Raw genomic sequence first — 26,582 nt, 5'->3', positions numbered from 1 at the left:
CTTTATGGCAGGTTGTGGACAAGTGGATGAGGCACCGCTTCTGTAGATTTCATAGTGAACGGGGCGAGACTCTTCAGATTCTAAAGCTCATTCGATCAATAGCGGACTGCAAGTGAGGGACATATCCTGAAGTCGCTGAAATCACATAGAACCACGCAAGATGTTATCAGGGCTGCTGGCAGAGCCATTTAAGCAGAGTTGCGAAACGTACTCGGTTACTTACGTAACCTCGGTTCCCTGAGATACGGGAACGAGTACTGCGTAGCAGGACGCTATGGGGAAAACTCCTTTTTCTCCGATGACTGAAGCAATTCAAAAGCGCAGTGAAACTGCACGGTGATTGGTTGGAAAAAAGCAGAGCTTTAAACCAATCGTAGCGGAGCTGCCGGACCAATGGCGATGGCACCCGCCAAAATGGGCGGGGCTTATGGCTATATAAGCAGACACATCGCCGTAGGGTCTTCAGGTTACTTCGACTGAAGCGACGACACAGCAGCTCGTAGCACGGCAAGGAACGCAGTACTCGTTCCCGTATCTCAGGGAACCGAGGTTACGTAAGTAACCGAGTACGTTCCCTATCGATACTTCACTCGTACTGCGTAGCAGGACGCTATGGGGAACCAGTATAATCACGCCGTGCTACAGATGGAACGAAAAACATAAATAGTCTCGGAGCCTTGGCTCGGAGACGGGGTAAAGCAGGGAAACCCTGAAAGCGGCGAAGGCCAAGCTAGAAGGTGGCCTAGACCGGTTATCGTCCCAAGGTAATTAAGTGCTGGCGTGGCTATAGCCATGGCTCAGCGACCTAATTCAAGCAGAAAGGACCCGGGCCTGAAGGGCCGGAACGTCCAGATTGTAAAATCTTGTAAAAGTGGACGGCGAAGCCCAGCAGGCCGCCGCACAGATATCTTTTATAGAGACACCGCTATACCATGCCCAGGAAGAGGCAACGCCTCTAGTGGAATGGGCTCTAACTCTCGTGGGACATTGAAGGCCCAAGGAAGAGTAAGCCAGTGATATAGCCTAATCTATCCACTTCGATAGTCTATGTTTCGAGACCAAGGACCCTGGTGCGGTCGCCGAAGCACACAAAGAGCTGTTCCGACCGTCTGAATAGGGCGGAGCGCTCAATGTATATTTTTAATGCTCTGACTGGGCAGAGCAGACTAAGCTCTGGGTCCCGCTCAGAGGAGGGGAGAGCAGAGAGCGAAATGACCTGTGCTCTGAACGGAGTAGAGAGCACCTTAGGTACATAGCCATGCCTTGGTTTGAGGACGACTCTGGCGTCGTTCGGCCCAAATTCCAGACAGGGTGGGCTCACAGAGAGAGCCTGTAGGTCCCCCACACGCTTCACCGATGCTAAAGCGAGAAGCAGAGCGGTCTTGAGCGTTAATGAACGGAGGTCAGTAGATAGCAGAGGCTCAAAGGGAGGACCCTTTAGAGCCCTCAGGACCGTGGGCAGATCCCAAGTGGGAACTGTAAGAGGGCGAGGGGGGTGTAGCCGCCTGGAGCCCTTCAGGAAACGAACGATAAGAGCGTTCTTGCCCACTCCTTGTCCTCCGATGAGGGTATGTGAGGCTGAAATAGCCGCCACATAGACTTTGAGTGTGGAAGGGGCACGGCCGTTATCCAACAACTCTTGTAAGAATGACAGTATCAGCGATATGTCACAGGACACTGGGTCAGCGCCACGTGATGCACACCAGGAGGCGAAGACAGACCATTTGAGGGCGTAGAGACGTCTAGTGGACAGGGCTTTAGCCTGTGATATGGTGTTCAGTACGCTCTCTGGGAGGTCCGTAGGCTCCCGTCGAGAGGCCAAAGGTGCAGAGCCCACAGCTCTGGCTGGGGGTGCCATATCGTGTTCCCTGCCTGAGAGAGGAGGTCCCGCCTCAGGGGAATGGGCCACGGGGCTGCTACTAGCAGCTGGGAGAGATCCGCGACCCAAGGCTGGTTCGTCCACAGAGGGGCTACCAATAGCACTCGGTGCGCTTGATCCCTGATTCTCCTGATCGTCTGCTGCAAGAGCGCGATCGGGGGAAAAGCATAGAGGAGCCGGTTGGGCCAAGCGTGGGCCAAGGCGTCCTTGCCCTTCGAGAAGTACGTCGGGCAATGAGTATTGTCTTCTGAGGCGAAAAGGTCGACTTCCGCCTTGCCGAAGATTTGCCAGATTCGCTGAACCGACATGGGGTGGAGCGTCCATTCGTCCGAAGGAACATTGCTCCGAGATAGCATATCTGCTCCCCGGTTCAGTTTGCCTGGAAGATGAGTTGCCCTCAGTGAGCACAGATTGGACTGGGCCCATTCCAAGAGGTGAGATACTAGGGAAAAAAGGCATCTTGAGGAGAGGCCACCCTGATGATTTATGTAAGATACCACCGTCATGCTGTCTGATCGGACTAAGACGTGACGATCTTTTAGCACCGGTAGGAAGTAGCGGAGAGCCAACCATACTGCCTGCATTTCCAGGTATTTGATATGGAGGCTTCTTTCCTGGTTCGACCAGAGGCCGAAGGCCGGTTCGCCATCGCACAGAGCCCCCCAACCCGTGTTGGAGGCGTCTGTCGTGACCACTTTCCGGCTGGATGTGGAGCCCATGGGCATACCCTGCTCTAGCCAAAGGGGATCTTTCCACGAGGCTAGGGCGGTTACGCAGGCTTGATTCACCAGAACACGCAGTCGTCCAAGACGCCAAGCGTGTGGAGGAACTCTGGGCTTCAGCCAGTACTGGAGGGGGCGCATCCGGAGGATGCCCAGGCTCAGTACCTGAGATGCAGAGGCCATAAGGCCTAGCATTTTCTGAAAAACCCTGAGGGGGCGTGAAACCCCGGGTGTGAACGAGGCCGCAAGCCGTCGAATGACCAGAGCTCGTTCTGGCGGTCATGCGTTTTGAAGGATGAGACGCTTTAGCCCTCCATCCGATGGCGGCGGGCGGACACAGATGTGCGGCCACAGACTCATCGAGGGGGGGTAGCTTCTCATACCCTTTTTCCTCTGCGCCGTCCACGGAGGTGAGCGCAGAGGAGGAAGAAGGTCGAAGACGGGCCGAATAGGGGGCGCGCCACGACTCCGTGAGTTCGCCGTGAACTTCCGGGAAGAACGGTGAGTTTCTTTGACGAGGAGCCTGACGGCGCACCGGCAAGAACCACTCGTCCAGGCGGCTGCGAGTGGGTTCCTCTGGGGGAGACCACTCTAAACCCAGCTCGTTAACCGCCTTTGTGAGGACCCGGAAGAGCTCGGAGTCCGCACTGGGGGCGTGTCCGCTGGGTTCAGGAGACGGCGGGGTCATACAACAAGCCCGCTAACTCCTCCCCGTCTGAAGCCGCTAACGACATGGCGTCGTCATCCTCCGGTTCGTTTCCACCGAACGAGATCATGTCACAGGCGGCCTCCAGTGGACGCTGATCTGTTCGGGTGAAACAGACCGGGGAAACATCTCTCTGCGGGGAAGGCGAGGCACGGCGAGCCGGCGTGAGCTCGCGCTTCCCCGAGCGCTTTGCTCCTCTATCCCGCTGCTTCGCTCGCACAGTGTCCTGTGCGCGCAGAGGCGGGGGGGATCGAGGGGCGGAGTCGCTCTCTGAAAAGAAAGCTATCCGCGAGCGCAGAGAGGAGAGACTCATACTCTCGCAGTGAGAGCATTCCATCTCTTTGAGCGCGTCCTCTGCGTGGGAGAGACCCAGACATGAGACGCACTCCTCGTGCCCGTCAGCGGCGTGTAGGAAAACCCCACACGAGCGACAGGTACGGCGCAGCATTGTAGCGCAGTGAAAACTGCACGTGAATGCCGCAGGAAATTTGCTCTAACACTCTCTGAAAAGAAAGTGTGTGTGAAAATATGCTCTTTCAGCGTCGCCGGATAGCGGCAGGGAAAAGACCGTGCTGAATAGCGAGAACCGTTCGCTCGCGAAGCCGCCCACAGAATCCGCCGGAGCGAAGCCCTCTCGACGGCGAAGCAGTCAGTCTCGGGAAGCGAAGACGAGGTCGTCGCTGAAGGAGAAGAGATCTGAAGACCCTACGGCGATGTGTCTGCTTATATAGCCATAAGCCCCGCCCATTTTGGCGGGTGCCATCGCCATTGGTCCGGCAGCTCCGCTACGATTGGTTTAAAGCTCTGCTTTTTTCCAACCAATCACCGTGCAGTTTCACTGCGCTTTTGAATTGCTTCAGTCATCGGAGAAAAAGGAGTTTTCCCCATAGCGTCCTGCTACGCAGTACGAGTGAAGTATCGATAGGGAACACATTTTACTCTGCCCTTATAGTCTAGTATTTTTGATTGGAGAGCAAAAGATTATGCACACACTGGGACACATTGACGACTGTTGCCTGGAAGATAACTCAACAAACAACTCCATAATTGATACTGAATAAAGAAAAGCTTTAATGTATTATGTTCCGTATACGTTAATGTATTGATTCCGATAAACACTGAATAAAAAAAAGCTTAAATGTATCATGCACCCAGTCCCATGCTGTATGTACAATAAGTATTTTACGATGGTTGGCTATTCACATGGTGGAGTAAAGATTCAAATTTATACATGAATGCAAAAAACTTGTTTTATATATATATATATATATATATATATATATATGACTACCAAATATCCATTGCAAACTTGATCCAGCACATTCTCTCAGATGTTGTTTAACTTTCAACCATTTAAAGTTATTTTCCAATTAAGGTGCAGGTTAATAACTGTAATTGGGCATCGAAATAAAAAACAAATATTTATGCCTTTCTTGTTCTATATTGTGCAAAATATTCCTCAGGCAGCTATGAACATTATACTTGAGTCATGAGATTTGATTGGACGAGAACTTTAACGAGAGGCTGAAGTGTAGAGTGATGTCATGGATTTTCTAGATCTTTTAGAGCACACATGGCAGACTGTTATTTTTGAAAGCTTAGATCACCTAAATTGGATTTTAGCGTAGGAGCATATCAGTTTATTGACGTCCTTAATGCTAACTTATTTTTAATAAAACAAAAAAAACTTTCATTTGGATTTCACTGGGGCTTTAAACCATGTAAATAACTCCCTGTATACCCTAATGTTAATCTTCAGAACAAAATAAATGAAGAAACGAATGTGTTTTGTAGCTTTAATGAGTCTTCTGTATTTAATTTCGAATTTAGTCTTTGAGAACTTCATTAAATGTTTGTATATTTCATACATTTCAGACAGTGAATTTAACAAAATATAAATCTAAAGCTTTTGAGACTATTATTTTGTTTGATTTAAGGGGGTGTCCTTTTTCAGTATCAGCACATGCCCCTCAAATGTTCTGTGCACGGCCCTACTAACCACTGAGCTACTTGAAAGGGCATAAAGTTATTTCATTTGTGTGGAAAAAATCTTCACTGAACAAGCAAATGAGCATTTATAAGAAGATGTGTTCATTTGAACAAGGAAGATACATCCATTTGAATTAGTACTCTAAATTCTTCTTAGTATGAGGTTTTCCCTGAAGTGTTCGTATGGTGACATTCCATCTACAAAACTCTCCAAGAAATAAAAAGCCTGTTGTTTCCCCTGTTATACCAATCGGCATGCCAGGCATTATTAAAGGCAACTGTGCTATAATAAAACATAAAAAGTTGATAAATCCCAAATCGTTTTGCAAAACAACCCTATAGGAACATTCTGCTGTATCCTGCAGTAAAACAGAGTTTTAAGTATTATCTTAATATATGAATGGAATGTCTATGGCTATATTGAGGATGCCTCATGCTTCAGTTACTCAGTGTCAACTCAGTTAGCCTGTATGACTGCATGCGTGTGTAGCGTCAGGTTTCTGACCTAAATGCTGCTGTATGATTCATGGGAGGCCAGCATCTGCACATATTACACATGCACACACAGAGCCTGACAACTGAGAAAAGGTGGAGCGATGAGAAAAAGAGAGAGGGGGGATGGGGTAGGAAGAAAAAGGAGGTGATTGTTGGGGAATTTGAGAGCGTGTTTATAAAGAAAGACTCAGCACGAGAGTGAAGGAAAGAGGATTTTTTTAAATATTTTCGGTTTTTGGGATCATACCATAATACTCTCTTTCCGACGAATAAATTAAACAGGTAAGATGAGTCTTCAAAACATTTAATCTTGATTTAGATCTTTGTATTAGTTTTATATGATCCATCAACATTGACATATTTTGTTACGAAACCAAGACAGCTAAGACAAATAGTCTCAATACAGCATTGTGAAAAACCAGCATTCCTTAATCACATGATGTTGTTTGCAAAAGAATGTTATTCAATATCTTAACCCAGGGCATCTGGCACAGCTTGGTACAGCACCCACACCCACCCATTTAGAAATTTGTAAACTGATTTGTTTAGCAATAGAGTGATTTAGAATGCAGGTTGGTTTGTTATGCAACCCTTGCTTTGTACAATTAATACAATCTGCCTCGTGGAGATAATGTGCGCTGACTGACACAAGAGAAATTTAAAGCAGGTTTAAGGCTCACTATTCATAATTTTGTTTTTATCCAATTTCCCTTTTCTTAAATTCCTCATTAAGTTGTTTTCATTTGTACTGTGTCAAATGTGAAAATGTGCAGTTCTTATCTTGACTGGATGTGTTTATATCTAATCTGACCCCAAGAGACTGTTAGTACAACCAAGGTTGGGTTGATATTTGTAGTGACAAGACAGTTTAACAATATTTGTAGTTACAGTCCTTTCTGAGTTTTGTACAGTTACTATAAATTAACAGGGTACACTGTACGATTTTGTATGAATAAATTATAGCAACAAAGAAGCAATTACTGTAAAACATATGTAAGTTAATTTTCTTCTTTAACTCTATTCTCAATGGTAATTCTCTATAAAATCTCATTGGATCTTTTTTTACGTGACATTCAGTTGTTCATGACACTTTTGGAGATTCATCTTAACCACACATAAAGACTGTGCCTAATATTAAAACGTTTTAAAATAATGTTAAATTAGCTAAACAATTGTATCTACACTCTAAAAATGTATTGTGAGTATTTATATCTCTGTATCTCTTGATCTTGAGGCGAAAACATAAAAGTAAGTGTTATTTTTCCTTTTCTTTTTTCCTTTTCTAACTTCTGAAAGTTTAGATTTTATGAGAAAAAAAACGTTCAAAGAAGAAAAACACACTTTCATTTTATGCAAAGTATTTTACTGTAATAAAGTAAAATATTAAGAACTGCTTTATAAATTCTATATTTAAGGTTTGGTTGGGTACAATAAATGATGCCACCCTCTATTTAGCTTTTGAGCAATATGATGTGAACTCTGTTTCCGACTGTGATATAAATCTGTGGTTGATGTGGTTTTCAACAGGAATCATGCTGGTGTGCGGACATGCTCTCATTCTTCTCCTCATCACCAACTTGCTCAACCACTCCTTTGTGACATCATCTAAGAATGACACTCGACCCCGTATCCACCCGTCTGGAGGCTCGAAAGATTACTACAGTGAGTACGATGACGTTACCAGTGAACCTCTGAGCTCATCTCCCACTTACTCGGACTATGAACCCAAAGCATGTGTCGACATGTGCGTGGAGCAGCAGGGAACCTGCAGAGATCTCGCACTTGCAACAGGTTGCCTTTGCCCTGGGCTGAGCGATTCTCAAATTCCCCCAAGTTCACCGCGCATCGTGAGGGTGTCTCAAGAGGATGGCAAAGGGGTTGAGGTACATTGGTGTGCTCCAACCTCCAAAGTAACCCATTACATTGTCTCGGTGAAAGGCAAAGATAAAGTGATGGAGAGGAACCTAAAGGTGGAAGACAGGAAGAGAGCAGCTGTATTGGTGGATGTGGCGGCCGGTGAGATTGTTTGCGTGGAGGCTGTGAATAAAGCTGGAGTTAGCGAAAAGGATAGCCAATCGTGTATGACATATGAACCCCACAATTCGGACTCTGGACTTGCATTGAAGCTGGAGATAATAGGAGGTGTGGTTGGACTTCTGGCGGTGTTGATTGTTGCTGTACTGCTGTGGAGGCACAAAAAATGTCAAAGATCAACTGCACGAAGAGAGGAATCAGAGGGAGTTTTCAGAAAGACAGAAGTATGACTAATGGAACAGAGTATGTGTGTGGCCAAATATGTGCACTTTATCACAAAATACATGAGGTTCAGTAGACGTATAAAACGCAAACGTTTATTAAAAGAGGGTGTGAGTGTATGAGTGAACGGGGGACAAAAAGGAGAGGGGTGCAAAAAAGGTTGGTGAGTGACTCAGCACATTCCTCTCATGGGGGTGTTAGTGTCTGATTTAGGGGAGACGCAAACCACCAGTCACAGCCACCATTTACAGTCCACTTCACAAATTACAAACACACTATTTAAACCTTGATAGCATGTGTGTGGGTGTGTGGGTGTGTGTGTGTGTGTGTGTGTGTGTGTGCGTGCGTGCGTGTGTGCGTGCGTGTGTGTGTTAGCATTTTGGGGAACAATTTGTGCCAAAAGTGAATTTAATCAGACAAAATTCTCACTTGAGGTCATCACTTATTTTTTGTTAGAATTATAAATAAAATAAATATTGTTTTTTATTCTATAAGTGCAATGTACAGTATATGTGTGTCTATGTATTTTTCTGTATTGTTAATTTCCAATCTGATTGTTGCACTTGCTTTTGGTTACGTTGATAAGAAAGAAATGTAACAAAATAAGATTAGGATTTTTTTATCAGTTTTTTTTCATCAAGATTTGACAAAACACACTGAACATTTTATTACCATTTTAAAAATATACTGTAAACAGCCCATATGCTGGCATAGGCTTCAAACCTCCAATGACCCTGAATAGAATAAACAGGTATTTATAGTTACTGGATATGTATTTAAGGACAAAATGGCCCTGGTTTGGAATATATGATTACAAGATCAATACTGTCAATTTAATTTACAAATGTTTTCACTTCAAACATTCCTGGTACTTGGAAAATTAAATCATACTTCCTATAATGGACTATTGAATCCACCCAAATCATGCTGGTGTGAAGCAACATGTGGGTGAGTTAACTAACATTCTTTTTAAACTAATGAAACTATTGTTTAACCCATATTTGATGTCTTGATATGCCTTTGAACAACATTGACAGTACCTTCTGTTGGTGCCACTTTTACATTGTGTCCAGAGTTAATGGGGAAACATTACATGTCTAAACCCTCATGTTTGAGATCCACAGGACATAGATGTGTTACAGTCAAGTCTCCTCTAGGGAAATGTTGTAGATTCCAGGAATATTTTGAATGTTATATTCACCACAGGATAACCAGAAAGGATTGCAAACAGCAGCACTTACTAAAACCGGTCAGTGCATAAATACCTGCCCAAAAACATTTCTTTTACAGACACTTCTGTATCTTTATTTCTCGAAATTATAAAAAAAACTAAACATAACACCTTCTTCGAGTAATTTCACATTCCGTGAAATCTTTGTCATTTTCTGTAGTACAACATCACTGCAGAATAAGGTTTGGGTTTAGGCTTTAATATATTTATATGTGTTTTTAAAATGTTAAACATGCTGGATTCCGGTATACTGTTTATCATCATACACCTTTCCTCAGTTTCATATCTATCCTTGCAGATGTTCACACATTCTTTTTTTAGTCAAGTCATTAATGCAACCAAACTTGCCTTTTAATGATCAAAAACTGCTAAGCCAGGCAAGCGCAAAGTAGGCTACAGGATTACAGAATGTTCTCGTATGTGTAAGCATTGCCAGATCCTGGTTTTAGATCCTACAGTTCTAAACAGAGCTTTAACAGGCACAAATGTTTGTTTATTGCGTGTTCTTGATGAGTGTGTAGAGAAGACACAAGATACGTGTGCCGCTACCAAATATGGATGCATTAAAGCTCATTTCTGTTGAATCATGAACCATCAATGAATCATCTTGTCTTATAGATGAATCTGAGGTAGAAAGATTACAGAATAAAGCCACTTAACCATATTCAATTCATTTAACTACCAAATTATGAACTTTTGCTACTTTGTGCCAAAGCTCTTCATACCAAAGCTCTCAAAAGGTCCACTAAAGAGAATATAATGATATTATTGAAAGTATGACTTCAATGGAGCAGTTTGTGAAGTTGTAAGGAAGTCTTTACAGGCAAGAAGAGTGATTTATTTTGACCTCCAAATGTAGCAGCAGGGTTACTGTAATATGCTGCATATTGTAATGAATTGCATTGTTATGTGGTACTTGATTTTGTAGTGCTGTGTCTAATGCGGCAATTAATTCACTATATTTCTCAAAGGTACAGAAGTCAGACATAATATGTGCCCAATGATACAAAATGAAACGTAGACCTGTAAATTGAGTATTCTACAGAAATACAACTTCTCAGATGTATGTTAAAATTACACATATTTCGTGATATCATACAACATAACTTTACATAACAATATAACGGTATACGATAATTGTTAAATGAAATGTAAATAGCTCGTTCCCGTTACAGGAATCTACCACTAGATGTCCCTACAGCACCAGAAAAACCTGACCAATAATACGTCAATCTGAAAAGCAATGTGGAGTTCTCTAATGTTTTATGTACTATGCGTCTTTTTTTAGCTTTATCGGGTAATTTTTTAATTTTTCAAAATTGTCAGACAAAAGGTCGTTCAAACTATTACACAGAAGGTCGTTTACAACTTGCACACAAGCAGTTTACACATTATGTACATATTAGTTCAATCAAAGCGGAATAAAATATGTTTAACCTTTTAAAAAACTTCATCAGCTAACATAAAATACTGTGTGTATGGATAATACAACATGGTTTAGTACAAACTGTGGATTGGAAGATCGATTGTCTTTTTTGGAGAGTCGTCATTTACATGCTTTTTTATTTTTTTATCATTGCTTAAAACAATATACAGATAATAACAGTCAATAGCAGAACTAAAACAAAAAAATCACAAAGGGGGGAATCGTGTAACTTAAACATATTGATAAACTATAAGAACTACATGACACTGAAAAAAGGAAAAGAATTACGAACAGATAATGTTTTTAAGGACTTTTTGTTCTCAGACAACTTAATTGAAAAGAAGTATTTTTTTATTGAATTAAAAAATTAAACATACAACCAAGGCAATTGTATTCATTCAAAAACGAAATAAAGGCTCAACAAAGTTAAATCAAAAAGTTACTTAAAAGGACAAAGAAAATAAATAAATACACATTTGAAATCATAATTAACATGAATTTAGGGTAAAAAAAAGAGGTTAAATTAAATTAAAGGACAATATCACATCAAGTCATATGAAATCAAAAGATCAAGCAGCTTTATCGCACTTCCACTTCTCATTCTCTTGAGGGCTCTAGAAAAACATTTTAAATCAATCTTGAACACAACAAGTAGTGGGAGGGATTTAAAAAAATCTACATTTGTGAATGAAATATTTTGCCATTATTATAATGTTATTGATCAAATAACAATTAACACAACAGTCTTTGGGAATTCCAAATAAAATATGTTGTAAAGTGAAAACAAAACCACCAACAATCACCTCCTTTTGAAAAGAGGTATTTTTCAAGTTCTTTCAAAAACGACTCGTCATTTACATGCGCTCTAGTCTGTTTATGCGCAATTGCGTCGTTAAACTGCGACCACGTCGCAGACCAATCAAAAGTCAGGACTGACCTCAGCGTTTATATCGTTGAGTGAAGGCTCTGGATCTGCGCGTAACGATTAGCAAAGCACCGCAAATTAACCAATCTGTTATTGTGATCATTCATTGTAGGTATTTGTCGAATTTTACTAGAACCAAGTAAGTGAAAGGTTTGATTTGTTGGAGTAACGCGGATGCTAGCTTGCTAATGATAATGCTAGAGTACCTCGTTTTGGTGGCTGCGTTCGCGAATGTAGTTCTTGATTTCTGAGTGATTACAAATCATCATCATCGCGTTGTGATTGTTATGGATGATCAGTTCTTTTCAATCAACAACAATATTAAATCACAGCAATAAATATAAAGTGTACGATCGAATAATTCGCAATGAACTCGAAGCGCAACAACGGTGAAAATGGATCTGGGAGAATCAACCAAGGCTCGGTACCAACACCAACAAACAGCCCATCTGCAAGCGTTTCCCACCGAAAGCAAACTATAATAAACAAGACAGATAAGGCTGAGTGCATTCAGAGCGTAACACGGGAAAAAAACATGTCCATCTCCACACTCAGGACTCGCTTGGGTCCGACCATCCGATCTACTCTCTCCTCTGCGGTGGACACCCTGCTGGTGGAGATCGTGGGAGTCCTTTCGGAAACCCAGCGGGAGCTGTCGACCAAAGAACACGAGAACGAAAAACTAAAGATTCGGCTCGAAGTTTCAGAGAGGGAGCTCAAAACGTTACAAGAGTGTCTTTGTAGCGCTCAGAAATTAATAGATCAGCTGCAGGGTCCCTTTGGTAACCCGCCCATGACGGGGCATCACGCTTACAACACCGGTGGACCCGTGAACTCTAGCCGGTTGACGCACAGGTCTGCGCCCCAGGCGGATCCACGCTGTTTTACTGGAGGTGAAGCGGAGTTGAGTGGCGCTCTGGGTGATGCTATACACGGGTTTGACTCCAGGGAAGATTTCAAGAGTTGTCACCTCTCCATTCAGGCAGATGGAACTGTGACGAACAGTTTTTATGACCCAATATCCGTCCATTCGTCTAATATCTGCTCCGACATGAACCGCACTGGTAAGACAACTTTAACACTGTATGACAACAATACTAAATGCTTACATAGCACACAGAATCACTGTAAGTCATTTTTTATTCTACAGTTCTTAATGGCATACAGAGAAAATCACGTTCATTGTGTTTACGCATGGCTTGTGGCATACATTATAATTTAGATTATTTAGATTATAACGGTTGTAGTAAAACCATGAAAATCGTTGAAATTGTAAGGCTGTCCTTTCAATTTGTAAATTTGTCATCACCTGTTTACAGGTGAGATGGTGGATGACAGCAGACGGCTCTCACACAATAGAGTCCCAAACCCCCCCTCACTCGCTAGCTTCTCTATTAAAGAAGAACAAGGACCTGTGTCTGGGCAGATGTGCGTGCGGGCAAGAGAGCCACCCACTGAAACTGAACACTCGGCGCAGAGTTCATGTGATCTCGCATTCGTCCACGTAGCAGAGGAAGGAAGTTCCCGTTCACATCATCACACTTCCAAACCTACAGCACCGCCACCTTCGTCCAGGCCTCACAATGGACCCTCTACCAGTAGTTCACCTCCACAGGGGACCTCTGGGCTCAGATCTGCCAATAGAGATACCCCCAGTTTGGGTATGTCATCCAAGAGAAGTCCAGCAGCAGGTGGCTCATCTCCGGAGGAGCCGGCTCGACGATCCATCTCTGAGCTGATTGGTGAAGTGCCTGGTGAACGCCCTCACCTGTGTTTGGAGTGTGGAAAGACATTTCGTCTGATCTCTAGCCTGAAAAAACATCTGAGGATTCACACGGGAGAGAAACCGTACCCGTGCACCGTGTGTGGGCGGCGCTTCCGTGAGTCAGGGGCCCTGAAGACTCACCTCCGCATCCACACTGGCGAAAAACCGTATTCCTGCTCCGAGTGTGGGACACAGTTTCGTCATCTAGATGGCTTACGAAAGCATCGGCGCACACATACAGGCGAAAAACCGTATGTGTGCACTATTTGTGGAAAACGGCTTAGCCGGCTGCAGCATCTGAAGCATCACCAGCGAATACATACGGGTGAGCGGCCTTGTTGCTGCCCGCTCTGCCACCGTGGCTTTAAAGATCCGGCCAGCCTGAGGAAACATCTTCGTGCTCATCAAGGGGAGCCTGGAGCTGATGAAGCGATGGGCATGATCAGTCTTGGAGAGGCGGACGGAGCTTCCATAGATGATGAGGATATGAGGTTTGGTATGTGGGGAGAAGAGGAAGGGAATGAGGGGGAGTCTGTCGTGGACTGTGTGTAGTCATAGCTGCACATGTTGGAGATAACCAAACTCTAATCCAAAGTCATTTGTGTGAGCAAACGAAGATTATGGTTTTGCATCAAAGGAAATTGAGCTTTGTTTAGCAGACAGTGTTTTTTCTTGTGTGGTGTTGTGTACGACAAAGGTTACGCCTTGTTGTGGACCAAAACATTTTCTTTAGATAAGGGCTTTTCACACTTGAAATCGTTAGCCTGGGTTATTCTAAACCCTAGGTAAAAATAATTTACCAGGGGTTGAAAGATGCTAACCCTGTTTCCTAGGGTATTCCCGGGTATGTGTGAAACTTTGTTTACCTGGGGTTAAAAGCGGGGTTTAGAATGAAGATAACCCCGGGTTAAGCGCAGTGTGAAAAGCCCTATACTGTTTCATATGCAGATGGACTTGGAAACCTGCAACATAACACGGAGTTACAATTTGAAAATATGGTTTAATACCTTAAGTGATCGATGACTCGAGTATCCACTTATTTTCCGACACATTATCACATCACATAGGCTTGGACAAAACATTTTAGATCCAGCAAACTTTTATGTGTTTAACAGAATACTGTGTTTTAGTGCGGGGGATTTTGATTTTCCAATGAGACCAACAGTGTATTATTTGATCTGTTATTCACAAGTGATAATAATTTCGTTGTGACCTATTGTCTTTTGCCTGTAAGAAATAGACCTATGACAGACACATTAAAGCCTTAAATATGGTTTTATCGCACAGACTGAGACACGATGTACATACAAATGAGTATTTCAGAAACAATGGTTGTTATATCTGAATGCAAGTTCGGGTTTTCAGTCATCTTTCTCGTGTTGTGTTCGCAGGTTATACATGTACGGTTTAACATAATACAGGGTGTTTTTTCAAAATGTCTGAAATATGAATGCTGTGGTCTTCAGTTATATAGATTTAGTCATGTATAGACAATAATTTGCACATTCAGTTTATGTATTATGCAGATTGTTCCTAGTTAAGGTTTATCATAACATGCACGCACAGAAAACAATTTGAATTTCTTAGGTTTGTTGTTCTTCAGTAGTTGAGAAACTGTTTCTGTAGGGGCTATGACACATGTAGTGTGTTTTTTATGTGATCACACAAGTTTTGTCCTTAAAGATTTGTTTTTATATCTTGTCAAATGCCAATTTGTATAGAGTTGTATATTCTGTAAATGGAACTGAAATAGATTTAGCCTTAAAATTGAAAAATAGAATCTGGAAACATAAGACAATGACCCTGAACAAGTGTCTTTTATAACTTCACGATTTACTCTCTATAATCTGTTTGTATATAACATTTGTTTGTGTGGCCACGTGTGATTGTGAATTGAGAAATGTTGCTGTTTGCAGGAAAAATTTACTGTAGTTAACTTAACATCCAAAAAAGACACAACATCATCATATTAGTAAATGTGTGAGTTACACAGTTGAAATCTTATGTTTTGACTGTATTTTAATAATGTAACTTTAGTACTAGTATTACACCAGTCTTTTGGCTGGTCTGCAACATCGAGAGATGGTAACACCTCAGTCAAATTACAGGAAGTAATTATTTGTAATGGTTAGTTACATTATAAGCTTTGATTAATGTAAAAATGTACTCTATAGAATTATACTTCATTGCAAAATATCTTAACACCGGCTTGTTTTAATAAAATGTAATTCATTAAAATCGGCTGCAAAACCATTTTGTTTTATAAATGCTTCTCTACTTGAATGTTGTTGATGTTGGTTGCTATATTTCCAATCAATAACTCTTTTGTTTATAGAAGGTCACAAATATATTCTTCTTACTGGGCTCGTTCATTTAATTGTTTGGTTCATTAAAAATACTAGATTCTAAAGATGAAAAGGTTACAGAATACACTTCACTTTTATTGAATCTGATTTTGAAATGTTGTTTGAAATTGGTGTTGAGTGTTTTACATGTGTTCGCAGGTTAGGTTGAAGCAGACAGTTCATAATACAGCATAGAAAATGGTAACTATACTTATTGAAAATTTAAATATCTTTGCATAAATGCTGCATTTAGAGAAAAATATTTAATGGGACAGCTTAAGTTCAATAACGCAAAAAAAAGTGTCATGGTTAGATTAAAAAAGCAACAAGAATATAATTTTTTACATGGTACTGCACAATTAATTTTCATTATACGGAAAGTTCTGTATATTATTGAAAACTTTATTTTTTTTTGTTAATGTTCCTGTTCGGTTCTAAGTAAGGGAAGTTATTGTATGTCCTTTACATCCTGAGGTCTTCCCATATAATTGCCTGGCATATACGTTTATGACACCATACCAACCAGTTTTAAAACTTCTGTCATTATGTTCCGTGTTTCGGAAGTGCCCTGCCCTAAATCAGTTTTAACTAGCAGTTATTGTTCCCACTTTTTTAGCTCCTGAAGAAATCCCTTGTTAAAATACCACCGTGCTGCGTAGTCTCACAAAATCAGGCAGTGGTCATCCAAAGTCTGACCAACATTTAGATAGTTTGGTCAGAACTCTTCCCTTTTTGATTCTGAAATGACTCATGTACCGCTCAGCTGTGGCTATAGTCTCTATGACGTAAATTAGGCCAGTTAGCTTTTGAAGCCCACACTCTGCGTCCAGACCACATTCCCCGTTCTCCACGCAGTGGCATACAGGTTTAATGTCACACTGAGGGCAACATCTGTTGACTTGAATGCTCATACCAAATCTTATGTATTTTTAAAGAGACGGTTATACTTACAATGGTAAATCAGATGTGATGAGATTAAACAGAATTGATCTTGTGTGGTTTATCAATGTGGTGAATTGATCTAGAATGTTTTAGATCCCAGGCCTTCTATTTTACATGATCACTTGGCTTTTGTGATTTTTATCTGGATATTAAATCAAAACAGTCCAATATTTAGTATAAAGCCTCTCTACACTATATATTTTGGGGTTTTCTAGATGGAATCTGGCTTGGTGTAAAACAGCTTGCTTTTAAAGTCACGTGATAGCTCCATGTGTGCATTTGTGCGTTTGTTTTAACATACAAATTCTTGTGTTTGAGACAAAGGAGATGCACATGTCTGTTGCAGGTCTTGGTGCTGCATGCCTTTAAGTGGCCAAAAATGTAAGATCTGCCTGTGAACTATCCTGTGTGTACATACGTGTGTGGGTGAGGAACCCTTATGCAGTCATTTCCTTAGTGACTGAAAGCAAACACTCTCACTTTTCTTAAAGGAAGTGACTCAACTTACTTTCTCTAATTTTGTCTCTCCATCATCCTGCCCTCACAACATTTTCTTTCCCACTGGCTGATCCTGCTGACTATATATTTCTCTCCCTTCTTTACGCATGTCCCCTAAAATCACATTCTCCGAGGTTTTCATTATTTGGGTCAAGTTTCTTTCAGTTAAGCATATCCTTGAACTTCGTGTTCAACTAATAAAGTTAATACATTTCGTGTTCAGTAATAAAATTAAGTAACATTTGATTGGAAAACAAACAATCTGTTTAGGCAATGGGAAACTAAAGCAATATTGGTCCAGCAAGAGAGAGAGATTGTTTGTGTGAGGTCATGACATCAGTGGCCATCACAAATCCTGTTTTTTTAATGACCTCTTTATACAATAGATTGCAAGTAATCACAATTTAATTGAATACGCATATGCGAGATTTTGTCCACCATCCCTTCTAGAAACATTCCTATGGTTCCATTATAAACACCATTATTCAAAATAATATTAAACCCAAAATTTCTTATTTGGATTTATTTACTGGTGTTAATTGTCATCTGACAAACAACAACCAGAGACCCACAAAGAGATAAATGAATTAAAACCAAAACAATTAAATCCATTAGAATAGTGTGACTTTTTTTAGCAGCGACGGTATTTACATGCTACTCCAAGGGATGCTGGGACACTAATACCATCATGCATTAAGGCACTATATTAACACGTTGTCTAGCAAGACAGATTAAATATTTTTATCGCTAGCGGTAAACGCAGAAAAACGTCAGTCGGTCTGGCTCAGGACCCGATGCTAAAGTTTTCTTGAATTTACTGTCCGTAACCGCAGTGGATTACGCACAACACCGTCATCGAGGACTAGATAGGTGCGAGTTAAGGCAAAGAGGTGACGAGGGAGGCATCCTATAAACCGCTGCTGTACTGCTCTGGAAGTGCGCCAGGGTGGCCGCCCGTGGATTGGCTCTTCCCGTGCCTCTCCTCCTCCTAAAGATTCCCAAACTCCGATACGCACACACGAGCTTTTCAGGCAGCGACCGAAGGTAGGTTATTAGTCTTTAAGAAATGAGAAGCAAAGAAGAGTTTTTCATCTTGTTCCACCTCAAGAACTTCTTACAAAGCATTTTAAGTCTTTCAAACTGATTTTTAAAATGCCTAACATTTGCGGAATTTGGATCATTTGCGCATCGAATCGGACGTACTTTTTCTCTGAGTTTTTACATTAGACGGAACAGGAAGGCATAAGGAAAAACTTTTCTTTGGGATTCCGTAGCCAGCGCTGCCTGGGAAAAGTGAGGGAGTTTCTGGATACAGTTTCCAAACGAGGCTCCGCCGAAACGACTTCTGCGGTCGTTCCCTAGGAGCGCGCCAGATCTGCTCGGGCTTTCAGTGGATATACCGTGGGTGGTGGCGTGAATGCTCTGTGTTGCCCCTTGTCGGCATTGAGGGATGCCAACATGCCCTCGCTGATTCTTTCCCATCTGCTCCTAATCTGGCTCGCGCTCCAGCGACCGGCTCTGTGCGTCGAGCGCGCGTCCACTCGCGAGCGCTTCAAAGTGGTTATCGCGCCACTCATCTGCAAACGGACATGCATGAAGGGCCAGTGTCAGGACACCTGCGAACAGGGCAACAATACGACCCTCATCGGCGAAAACGGACAGTCCGCGGATACGCTCACCGGGCCTGGCTTCAGAGTCGGTAAGTTAAGTTTTGGGACGGTTGTTATTCCCTTGGTTATTTCGTGCGGGCGGTTGAGGTTAAACTAGTTGCACTGAGTCTCCCCTCGTGAAAAGTATCCAGTATTTGTATTTGCTGTTGACTGTAAGCATGTTTTTTTTGGCATTCCAAATAGTTTTGTTAAACTATGGGTTATACATTGAGCCAATACATTTGTGGTTACGTTTTAACATCAAAAGCTACTAAATTAGTTTTCGTAGGGGTTATGGTCAAATATAATGTCCGTTAAACTGAGTGGAAATGAAATAATAAACCCCTCCCTCCATCTATTTCTCACTCGCTCGTCGTAATGGTTTCTGCATATTGTCTGGCTGGCAGGGCAGCACTCCGAGCTGCATCAGACTGAGTGTGGTAAGGCATGGTGCCATGAAGTCTACGCAGCAAGGTCTTAACAGCACACATACACATAAACATAAATGCTAGAGGCTACTGTATATTCACATTGTATTTGTTCATAACACACCACAGCTTTTTATGTGGTTGTGTGCGTGAGAACCCCCGTTGCACACACTGATGTTCCAGTTTGTTATTTCAAGTGAAGAATGTGCGGAGCTGATATGGTTAGTGAGCCTATCTACATCTGCGTGTGTGGGTATGTTTAGCTGTACATATTTGACTGTTTTTCAGGAGCGCTGCGATGAAAGTGAGTGTTATTTTAAGCTCCCCTTTTCAGCAGATTCATATGGTGTGTGTTGTGTTTCTGTCTGGGTCTTTCTCCTCTTACTCTCTAATTTTGTCTGCTGGATGCCCAAGGGCTTCTCGATAGGTCTAGTCCAAAAATAAATGAATGTGATAAAAATAAAGGGGGAAGCTGATTCACCGCTTGGTTAAGTGTACATTTATGGAAGGCCAACGATGGAGAGGCACATCAAGCTTGGGACTCAGACCTGACGCATCTCTGACTTGTGTTATTTTTCTGTTCATTTCTTTCATCACATTTGTTTGGCTAACTCTTGCTTATAATGGACCTTGTTTGGGGTAGACGCTTGATTTATTTCAGCATAAAAATGAAAAATATTGAAGCTATAATGCTTGCACTGATGATGAAACTGGTTGGATAAGCGCAGTGCTTATGTATTGATTCAAAACAAACAATTCCTGAAACCACCTTCATGATTAACATATGGTGCCAAGTTATGAAATCTCCAGGTAATAACGGTATAAGCACTTTAGGATTTCTTAACTTGAAGGTGCTGTTGCAACTGCATATAGGCCCTTGACTTAAAAGAGAGTCTAACAATACAGCTTCACACTGTGAAATAAATCAACCTCAAGCAGACCCTGGTTGGACTTGAACTCTGCTATAAACTCTAAAAGTTTAAATGTCTGTGCATAGAAGAGTCTTCACCGTAGGAAGCCGTTTGCTTACACATACGCTTTAAATGGCTCGATGTAATCACACACTTATCATTGCATTCTGTGTTTTATATTAAATTCTATTCTGTTTCGAGTTTGTGGCATTTTTAGCACACAACCTTACCGTACCCATAGTTTCAAACCGTACACAAACCATTTAGATATTATTTGTAAGACATTTATTATGGGGTCCCTCTCTGTAGACCAAACCGATCAACACACATAACATTGAACTATTACTCTCATGAGAGTTTGAGTATTTGTCTGTCCAAACATTTCATCCTTTATAATCATTCTGAAGCTGAACATTGATGCTGTCCATCACTCTCGTGGAGCCTTTTGTCATTTAAAAGAAGAGATAATTGAAATAACTTACAGCACACTTATGTTATTTAGTGAGCTCATTGAGGAATAAAACTCTCCTCATAAGATCTTTCACCTCCTAATTTAGCCTCGAAAGAACTTTAAGTCCACTTTTTAACACAACCAATAAGTTTGGCATCAACCTCTGGAACTGATTCCGGATTTTTCTCAAGGCCTGATTCAAGATGAGACATATTTCTGTGACTTCAGTCATAGAATGCAGTCAAAGTCTGTCTGGAAGATCAGGCACCTAAGTATCTGCCTAACATCACATTCATATCATGACTCATCTTACTAAAACCCAGAAGAATACTAAAATGTAGAATTCCACAGTTTCATACCATAAAGGTTTTGCCTCTGTTTCTCTGTGGTGTTTCTCTCTCTGTCTGTCATTGCCAGGATGGGGCTTCTGTGGTGTGAGGTGTGTAACCCTCAAACCATCCTCCACTTCTGCAAAGTGCCACAGGGTGCCCAAAATGATGCCAGTGTGCCACAGCAGGACAACCAGTTACTATTTATGTCCTCATTCAAACACACACATGCAAGAACCACATATTTCCTTTTATTTTGGTGACTTCTCTTCATTTTTTTATTTAGCTACCTTAGCTCTACCTTTTTGCAGCCTTTCTTTATTTGTATCAGGAGTATAATCAATGTGGGCTGTAATTTCAGGTAGAGCTCAGAGGAGTCAAAGCCATTTTATTACGTAACTAAAGTCTTTTAAGCGAATTTGGCTTGATTTCTCTCTGGCGCGCATAGTTCCTCAGCACGGAAAATCCACAAAAGAGCTGTTTCAGAGTGGAAAATCGTAAGAAATCCAGTCAAACATTCCAGAAGAATGCCAATTCTTGTGTGTTTGTGCTTGTGTGAGTTACTGGTCATCTAAATAAGATCTGCAGAAGTTATTAATTGTTGATAATAACACATACATACACTTTTTGTCATAGTCTCTGTGTTTTCGTTTACTCAAGTTATTTTTCATTTGCTTGGAAATTACCTTGGGCTTATGCCACACACAAAGAGTTTAACTAAGGACAGACTCGTTTTTTTCATGTTTTCACTTTCCTTTCTCCAATTTTTTGCATTCTGCCAACCGTTTCAATTTCTGTATCTCTTTTTCCCTCCCTCTTATTTGTTATCTGACTCTTGCCTGTGTTAGTGGATTAGAAATATTTCCCAGTCTTGAAGTTTTCTCATGCAACGTTCCCATGGTTTTCCCATCCACCAGATAGCAGGGGAGCAGAGGATTGGTACTGCAATCTTTATAACTGGTGTTGATAGTCAAAGCGTTCGAGGTTGTGATGGAAAGAGATAAGGCGATGATGTGTATACTATAAGTTTGTGTGAGAGGTGGTTTATTTAAAGTAAAGGGCAGCATTGAAACGCAGGGCCTTGAACAAGCATTCTGGTTTACTCAGAGTAAACTGTGCTTTTCACTGTGAGATTGAGGCCAGGTATTTAAAGCAGAGAAGAGGAATGTGTGTCTGTATTTGTTATTGGCCGCTTAACATTTAGTTATTCATACCAAGCACATCTAAAGCATTTACCGGCAGTATACCCTGCAGAAATTGCTCACAGTTTAATAGAGTTCTCTGTTATGTTTCATTGCGGCACCGTTTGATTTTATAATTTAAACAATCTGGTGAAACATTTTTGGTTAGTACTAAAATTTCTCATTTTTAGAATTCGATAACTTGACAAAAATACGTATTCAGGTTGTTGCGTTTTTAACAGACACACATGAGGTTACTAGAGTCTTATTTCTCAGGAGAAAAGTTTAGGAAGCCTGAGATTTAGGAAAAGGTCTAAATGTGTTTTTCAATCCCTTAATCCAAACTCAAGAAACAAAGGACAATAAAAAGGTCATATTATTTGATGATGTTTTTGTATGGCATCCCCACTATTGTCCCTTTGTGATGTTCAATACATACTGCGTTCTCAAGGAAGGTCAGAAAGTTTGGATATAACTGGTTCTAAACATAATTCATAGAACAATCGGAGGATGTCAAAAAAACATGACCCTACTCTTACTTTTGGGCCCCTGTTTTTATTCAATCTGCCACTGCAGGAACCCTTCTATTCCAGGGCTTAGGACAACATTTCTGGTTTTTCCCTTCATTGGTTCCCATGCAAACAGCAGATTCAAAGTCAGCGTAAACCTTGCAAGTTCAGTTAAACACTGACACCGGGCACCGGCTTTGTGATAGCACTTCAATCAACATCAATTCTCTTGACAATTCGAGATTTCAATGTAGCATGTCCCAGGAAAATATTTGGTAAAATAACTTGCTTCCATTTTTTCTGTCTTACTGTTTATTTATAGTCTTTGTAGAGTCTAATTTTGCCTTCTCTTCAGAAGAACATCTTCACCCTTCTTCTCCATAAATACACAAATACCCATCACCCACTGCTGCTTAATGTTACCCAGTAACACTGCCTGAATTTTCACATCTGCTTGGCACACAGAATGTGTTATGACACATTCAAGCCCCTATGCGACAATAGAAACAGGTTTGTTTGAAAATCTTGCAAGATGCCATGTCAAAGCAAGAGTGTGTAAACATTAGCACGAACAAGTGCTTAATGAGCTACTTTAAGGTTTAATTTAATATGTTTGTTAATAAAAATATAATTTAAAATGTATTTGGAAAAAAATAGTTTGATGCTTGAAAATTTTAAAGACTTCTGCTGTTTATGATTGTAAGGCTGGAACACAAACAACATTAAGGCAGCTTCATTTAAAAACCTTTAGTGCTAACGGATGACATAAACTTCTGCTATGCAATGAGAGTCATGAATGGTAATATTTGTGAAATATTGAACAAAATAATAACATTAGGGCTGAAACGATTCCTCGAGTAACTAGAATAATTAGAATACAAAAAATCATAGAGGCAATTTTTGTTGCTTGAAATACAGTACACACGGAGCACTGCGTTTCCCCACGGACCATTATCGCTGACGCACAGCCCTGTAAACTCTCAAGTCTCACGCATTCACCATGAGACACACGCAATGTAGTCTGTTCACACGCTCATACATGTGTCTCATGCTGATAAATAAGTGATAGCTTATTGAAATGGAGAAATGGTCATGTTTGATGTCCTGTTTTACACACAGCTGACAGTGATGACACTATATTGCTAGAATAACCTGGCGTCAACATTATAATGGCTGTGTGTTTGTTTCTGGTATTTTGTTGTTTACAAAAATAAAGACACATCAAAATACCACAGTCCCACCAGATGCTTTTGTTCAAGAAACTGAATTAGGCTGTGGAAAACTCTGGCAGCATTTCAAATCCCAGATTAAGCTACATTATAGTTGTTGACATGGAATTTAGTAGTTGGTGAGCTAGTTATTTATAAAGCACATAACACTTAATTAAATAAACACCACAATAGCAGTACTGTGACAATTACTTGGAGAACCAAAATTCTGAAGGAAAAGACGAACATTTATATAAATGCTGAGAGGTAAAGGGTTTCCAGAGTTTCGTGACGACAACAACAACAAAGACCTTAAGCCTATGAACTGCCAATAAACCAAAACCAGTAGACCCAAGAGACATATCCGGGATATGTAAATAGAGTAACTGACAAAATGATTGAAGAAAACCATTATGAGCATTCTACTGAACACTGTGTAGTAGTATTTGGAATCGAACACAGATACAGTTTTTTTAGGGTCAAACACAGGATAGGTTATGAAATTGGGAAGGTTTGGCCAACTGTAAAAAACTTGACTACAATTCCAAAGCTTTCTAAGCCTATTCGTCCCAGTGAGGAATGGAGTGGCTCAGAGACATTTGTAGGCTAACCCGGAAGGAAGTTCTACCAAAGACTTCTGGAAGATCTGTGATTAACAAATATTCATGATGTTTACACGTTTTGTCTATCAAGACAAATGAACACATTATTTGCTATTTTTGAAGCTAAATACAATCCACCGAAGAATAAAGCTAATAAGAGGTTATAAAGAGACTACCCTATAGTTGCTTTATATCAAAGTCACCACCATCAATCCTCCAACTTTCTATAATACTATAATATAAAACTATAAAACTATAATTTCTATAAAACTATAATAATGGTGAATGAGTGAACACGATCAAATGTTTGTATCACTAATAATACGCTATGTGTTAGAGGGTGTGTTAGCAGCAGTGAGTTTGCTGATGTTTTGAATCAGCCTCAGACCATAATCAGTGTGTTTGTAGAACCAACCACCAATTACAGTACATGATGAAGCATTTCTTCATAATTGAGATTTAACAATTGTTGCCCGAATGTACAAATCAAAAGCACAACCTTTTCCCTTATAGGCTGTTTATCTCTTCTTATTTTAGCTTTATCATCTGCTGTGTAATTTGCTGATATTGTAGTAAACTTTATTTTTGAAATAATTCACATCCGAAACATTGTCGAAAAGCTTGCAGATATGGTAAAGGACGGGACATTTCTAAGTCACGCCCTAACCTATTGGGCCAGCTTGACCAATCAGAGCGTTTCAGAAGGATGGGGCATGTGGCACTAATACTCATTTTCTTCTACTATATAGTAGGCAAGTAGATTTCGGACATAGGGTAAGACTTTGTAAAAGGGCGTAAAAAGACCCCTTTAAGACCTCAAACTGTCAATTATTATCACTGAGTCTAAACTCGCTATAAAAACAGAAATCATACCAGAACCCTCGGGGCCCTCTAGGCCCATTGTGATGACCTAAACTATCGTTAAAAAATATATTTAAAAACATTAAAATACTATTTTCAAAAAAGGTAGACGGTTTCCCCTAGTAGATAATTATATTTGACTTCCTGGATCGATGCAGGATTTCTAAGTCTCACGAGTAATTCAAGATCAAGGAGCAGTCGCAGTTCTGCGATGTCATACGCTGTCTGCACAGCCTGCGCATGCTGCAAGAAGTCGAACGTGTGCTTACACAGGGTTGGGGTGCCTTCTAGTCACATACCGCTGGCTGACAGTACAGTAAATCAATGGGAGAGCTTAAATTTGAGTGACAGTAAAACTGACCAACCATATCATTTTTCTAAATGGGCGCGCTTTGTTTTTTGCTAACTTTCCGGACTGTTGTTCACCAACAGTCTCGTAAAGTGGAAGAAGCACACGAAGTTGGTTCGCCAACCGGCAAAAAACTGTAAAAAGAAGAAATGCGGAAAACGTCATTCAAAACAATGTAATCAAGTCTCGGGAAAAAAAGAGAAAAGCTGAGAAACGTTGTTCAAAACAACAGGAGGAAGTCTTTATCAAGTAATTTGATAATCAAGTTGTAAGTTATTTATGATTTATTAGGCAATCGTGCCTCAATTCATTATGGTTGCTGGTGTGCACATTTATTTATGTTGCTTAACGTTAGCTTTATTTGAGACAAATGATTTTGACCGTGGTCAGTCTAAAATGTAACATATTGCGCATGGATATTTGCTGTTATTCTGCATAACAGTTTCACGTACAAACGACAACGTTATTAAAACAACCCGCGTTTACACAGATCCGCAAAAATGACTAAAACGCTGTATTACGACATCACTTTGTAAAGAAAAAATAACATAGTCCCTGACGATTGATTGACGGTTTATTGGAAGGCGGACCTCCGTAGCTAAAGAGACCATATAATACAGAGCGCAGCATTTCTCCTCATTCATAGTGAAGAGAAGCGTGTGCACATATACAAACAAACAAACAAGATGGCGAAAAGTTTGGACATTCGAAAGGTTTCCTTCCAATGAAGCTCGTCAACAACGCCATCGACAAAGTTGTACCACCATCTACTCGTCCTCCCAGGTCTGATCCAAAAGCTGCGTTTAAAAACCCTTCGTCGCCATGAATGAGTGTTTAGATTTTGCTGTAGATAAAATGTTGTCTCCACTGGTGGTTATAGCACTGGTGTAGTAAATCTACTGCTTGCTGGAGAAACGTTAACAAA

General features: G+C 40.9%; 2 protein-coding genes across 3 annotated transcripts in view; both read left to right on the top strand.

Moving 5' to 3' along the window:
* The first annotated feature begins 11,587 nt into the window (after nt 1–11,587).
* LOC306906354 (uncharacterized protein) lies at nt 11,588–15,764 on the top strand. Its single transcript, XM_079477675.1, has 2 exons — nt 11,588–12,693; nt 12,949–15,764. The coding sequence occupies exons 1-2, from the start codon at nt 11,997–11,999 to the stop codon at nt 13,944–13,946; spliced, it is 1,695 nt and encodes a 564-aa protein (XP_079333801.1). The 5' UTR covers nt 11,588–11,996; the 3' UTR covers nt 13,947–15,764.
* A 2,427-nt stretch (nt 15,765–18,191) lies between these two features.
* The window catches only part of ltbp3 (latent transforming growth factor beta binding protein 3), a 34,508-nt gene continuing 26,117 nt past the window's right edge, over nt 18,192–26,582 (top strand). For both annotated transcript variants that reach the window (XM_079482396.1, XM_079482397.1), the window contains exon 1: nt 18,192–18,878. In XM_079482396.1, coding sequence (XP_079338522.1) covers nt 18,638–18,878 — 241 coding nt within the window. In that variant the 5' untranslated portion in view covers nt 18,192–18,637. The remainder of the gene's footprint in view (nt 18,879–26,582) is intronic.

Source organism: Barbatula barbatula (genome assembly GCF_947034865.1).
Source record: "Barbatula barbatula genome assembly, chromosome: 2".
Lineage (NCBI taxonomy): Eukaryota > Metazoa > Chordata > Actinopteri > Cypriniformes > Nemacheilidae > Barbatula > Barbatula barbatula.
Note: the sequence above shows the minus strand (reverse complement) of the source record. Positions and strands in the feature narration are given on the sequence as shown.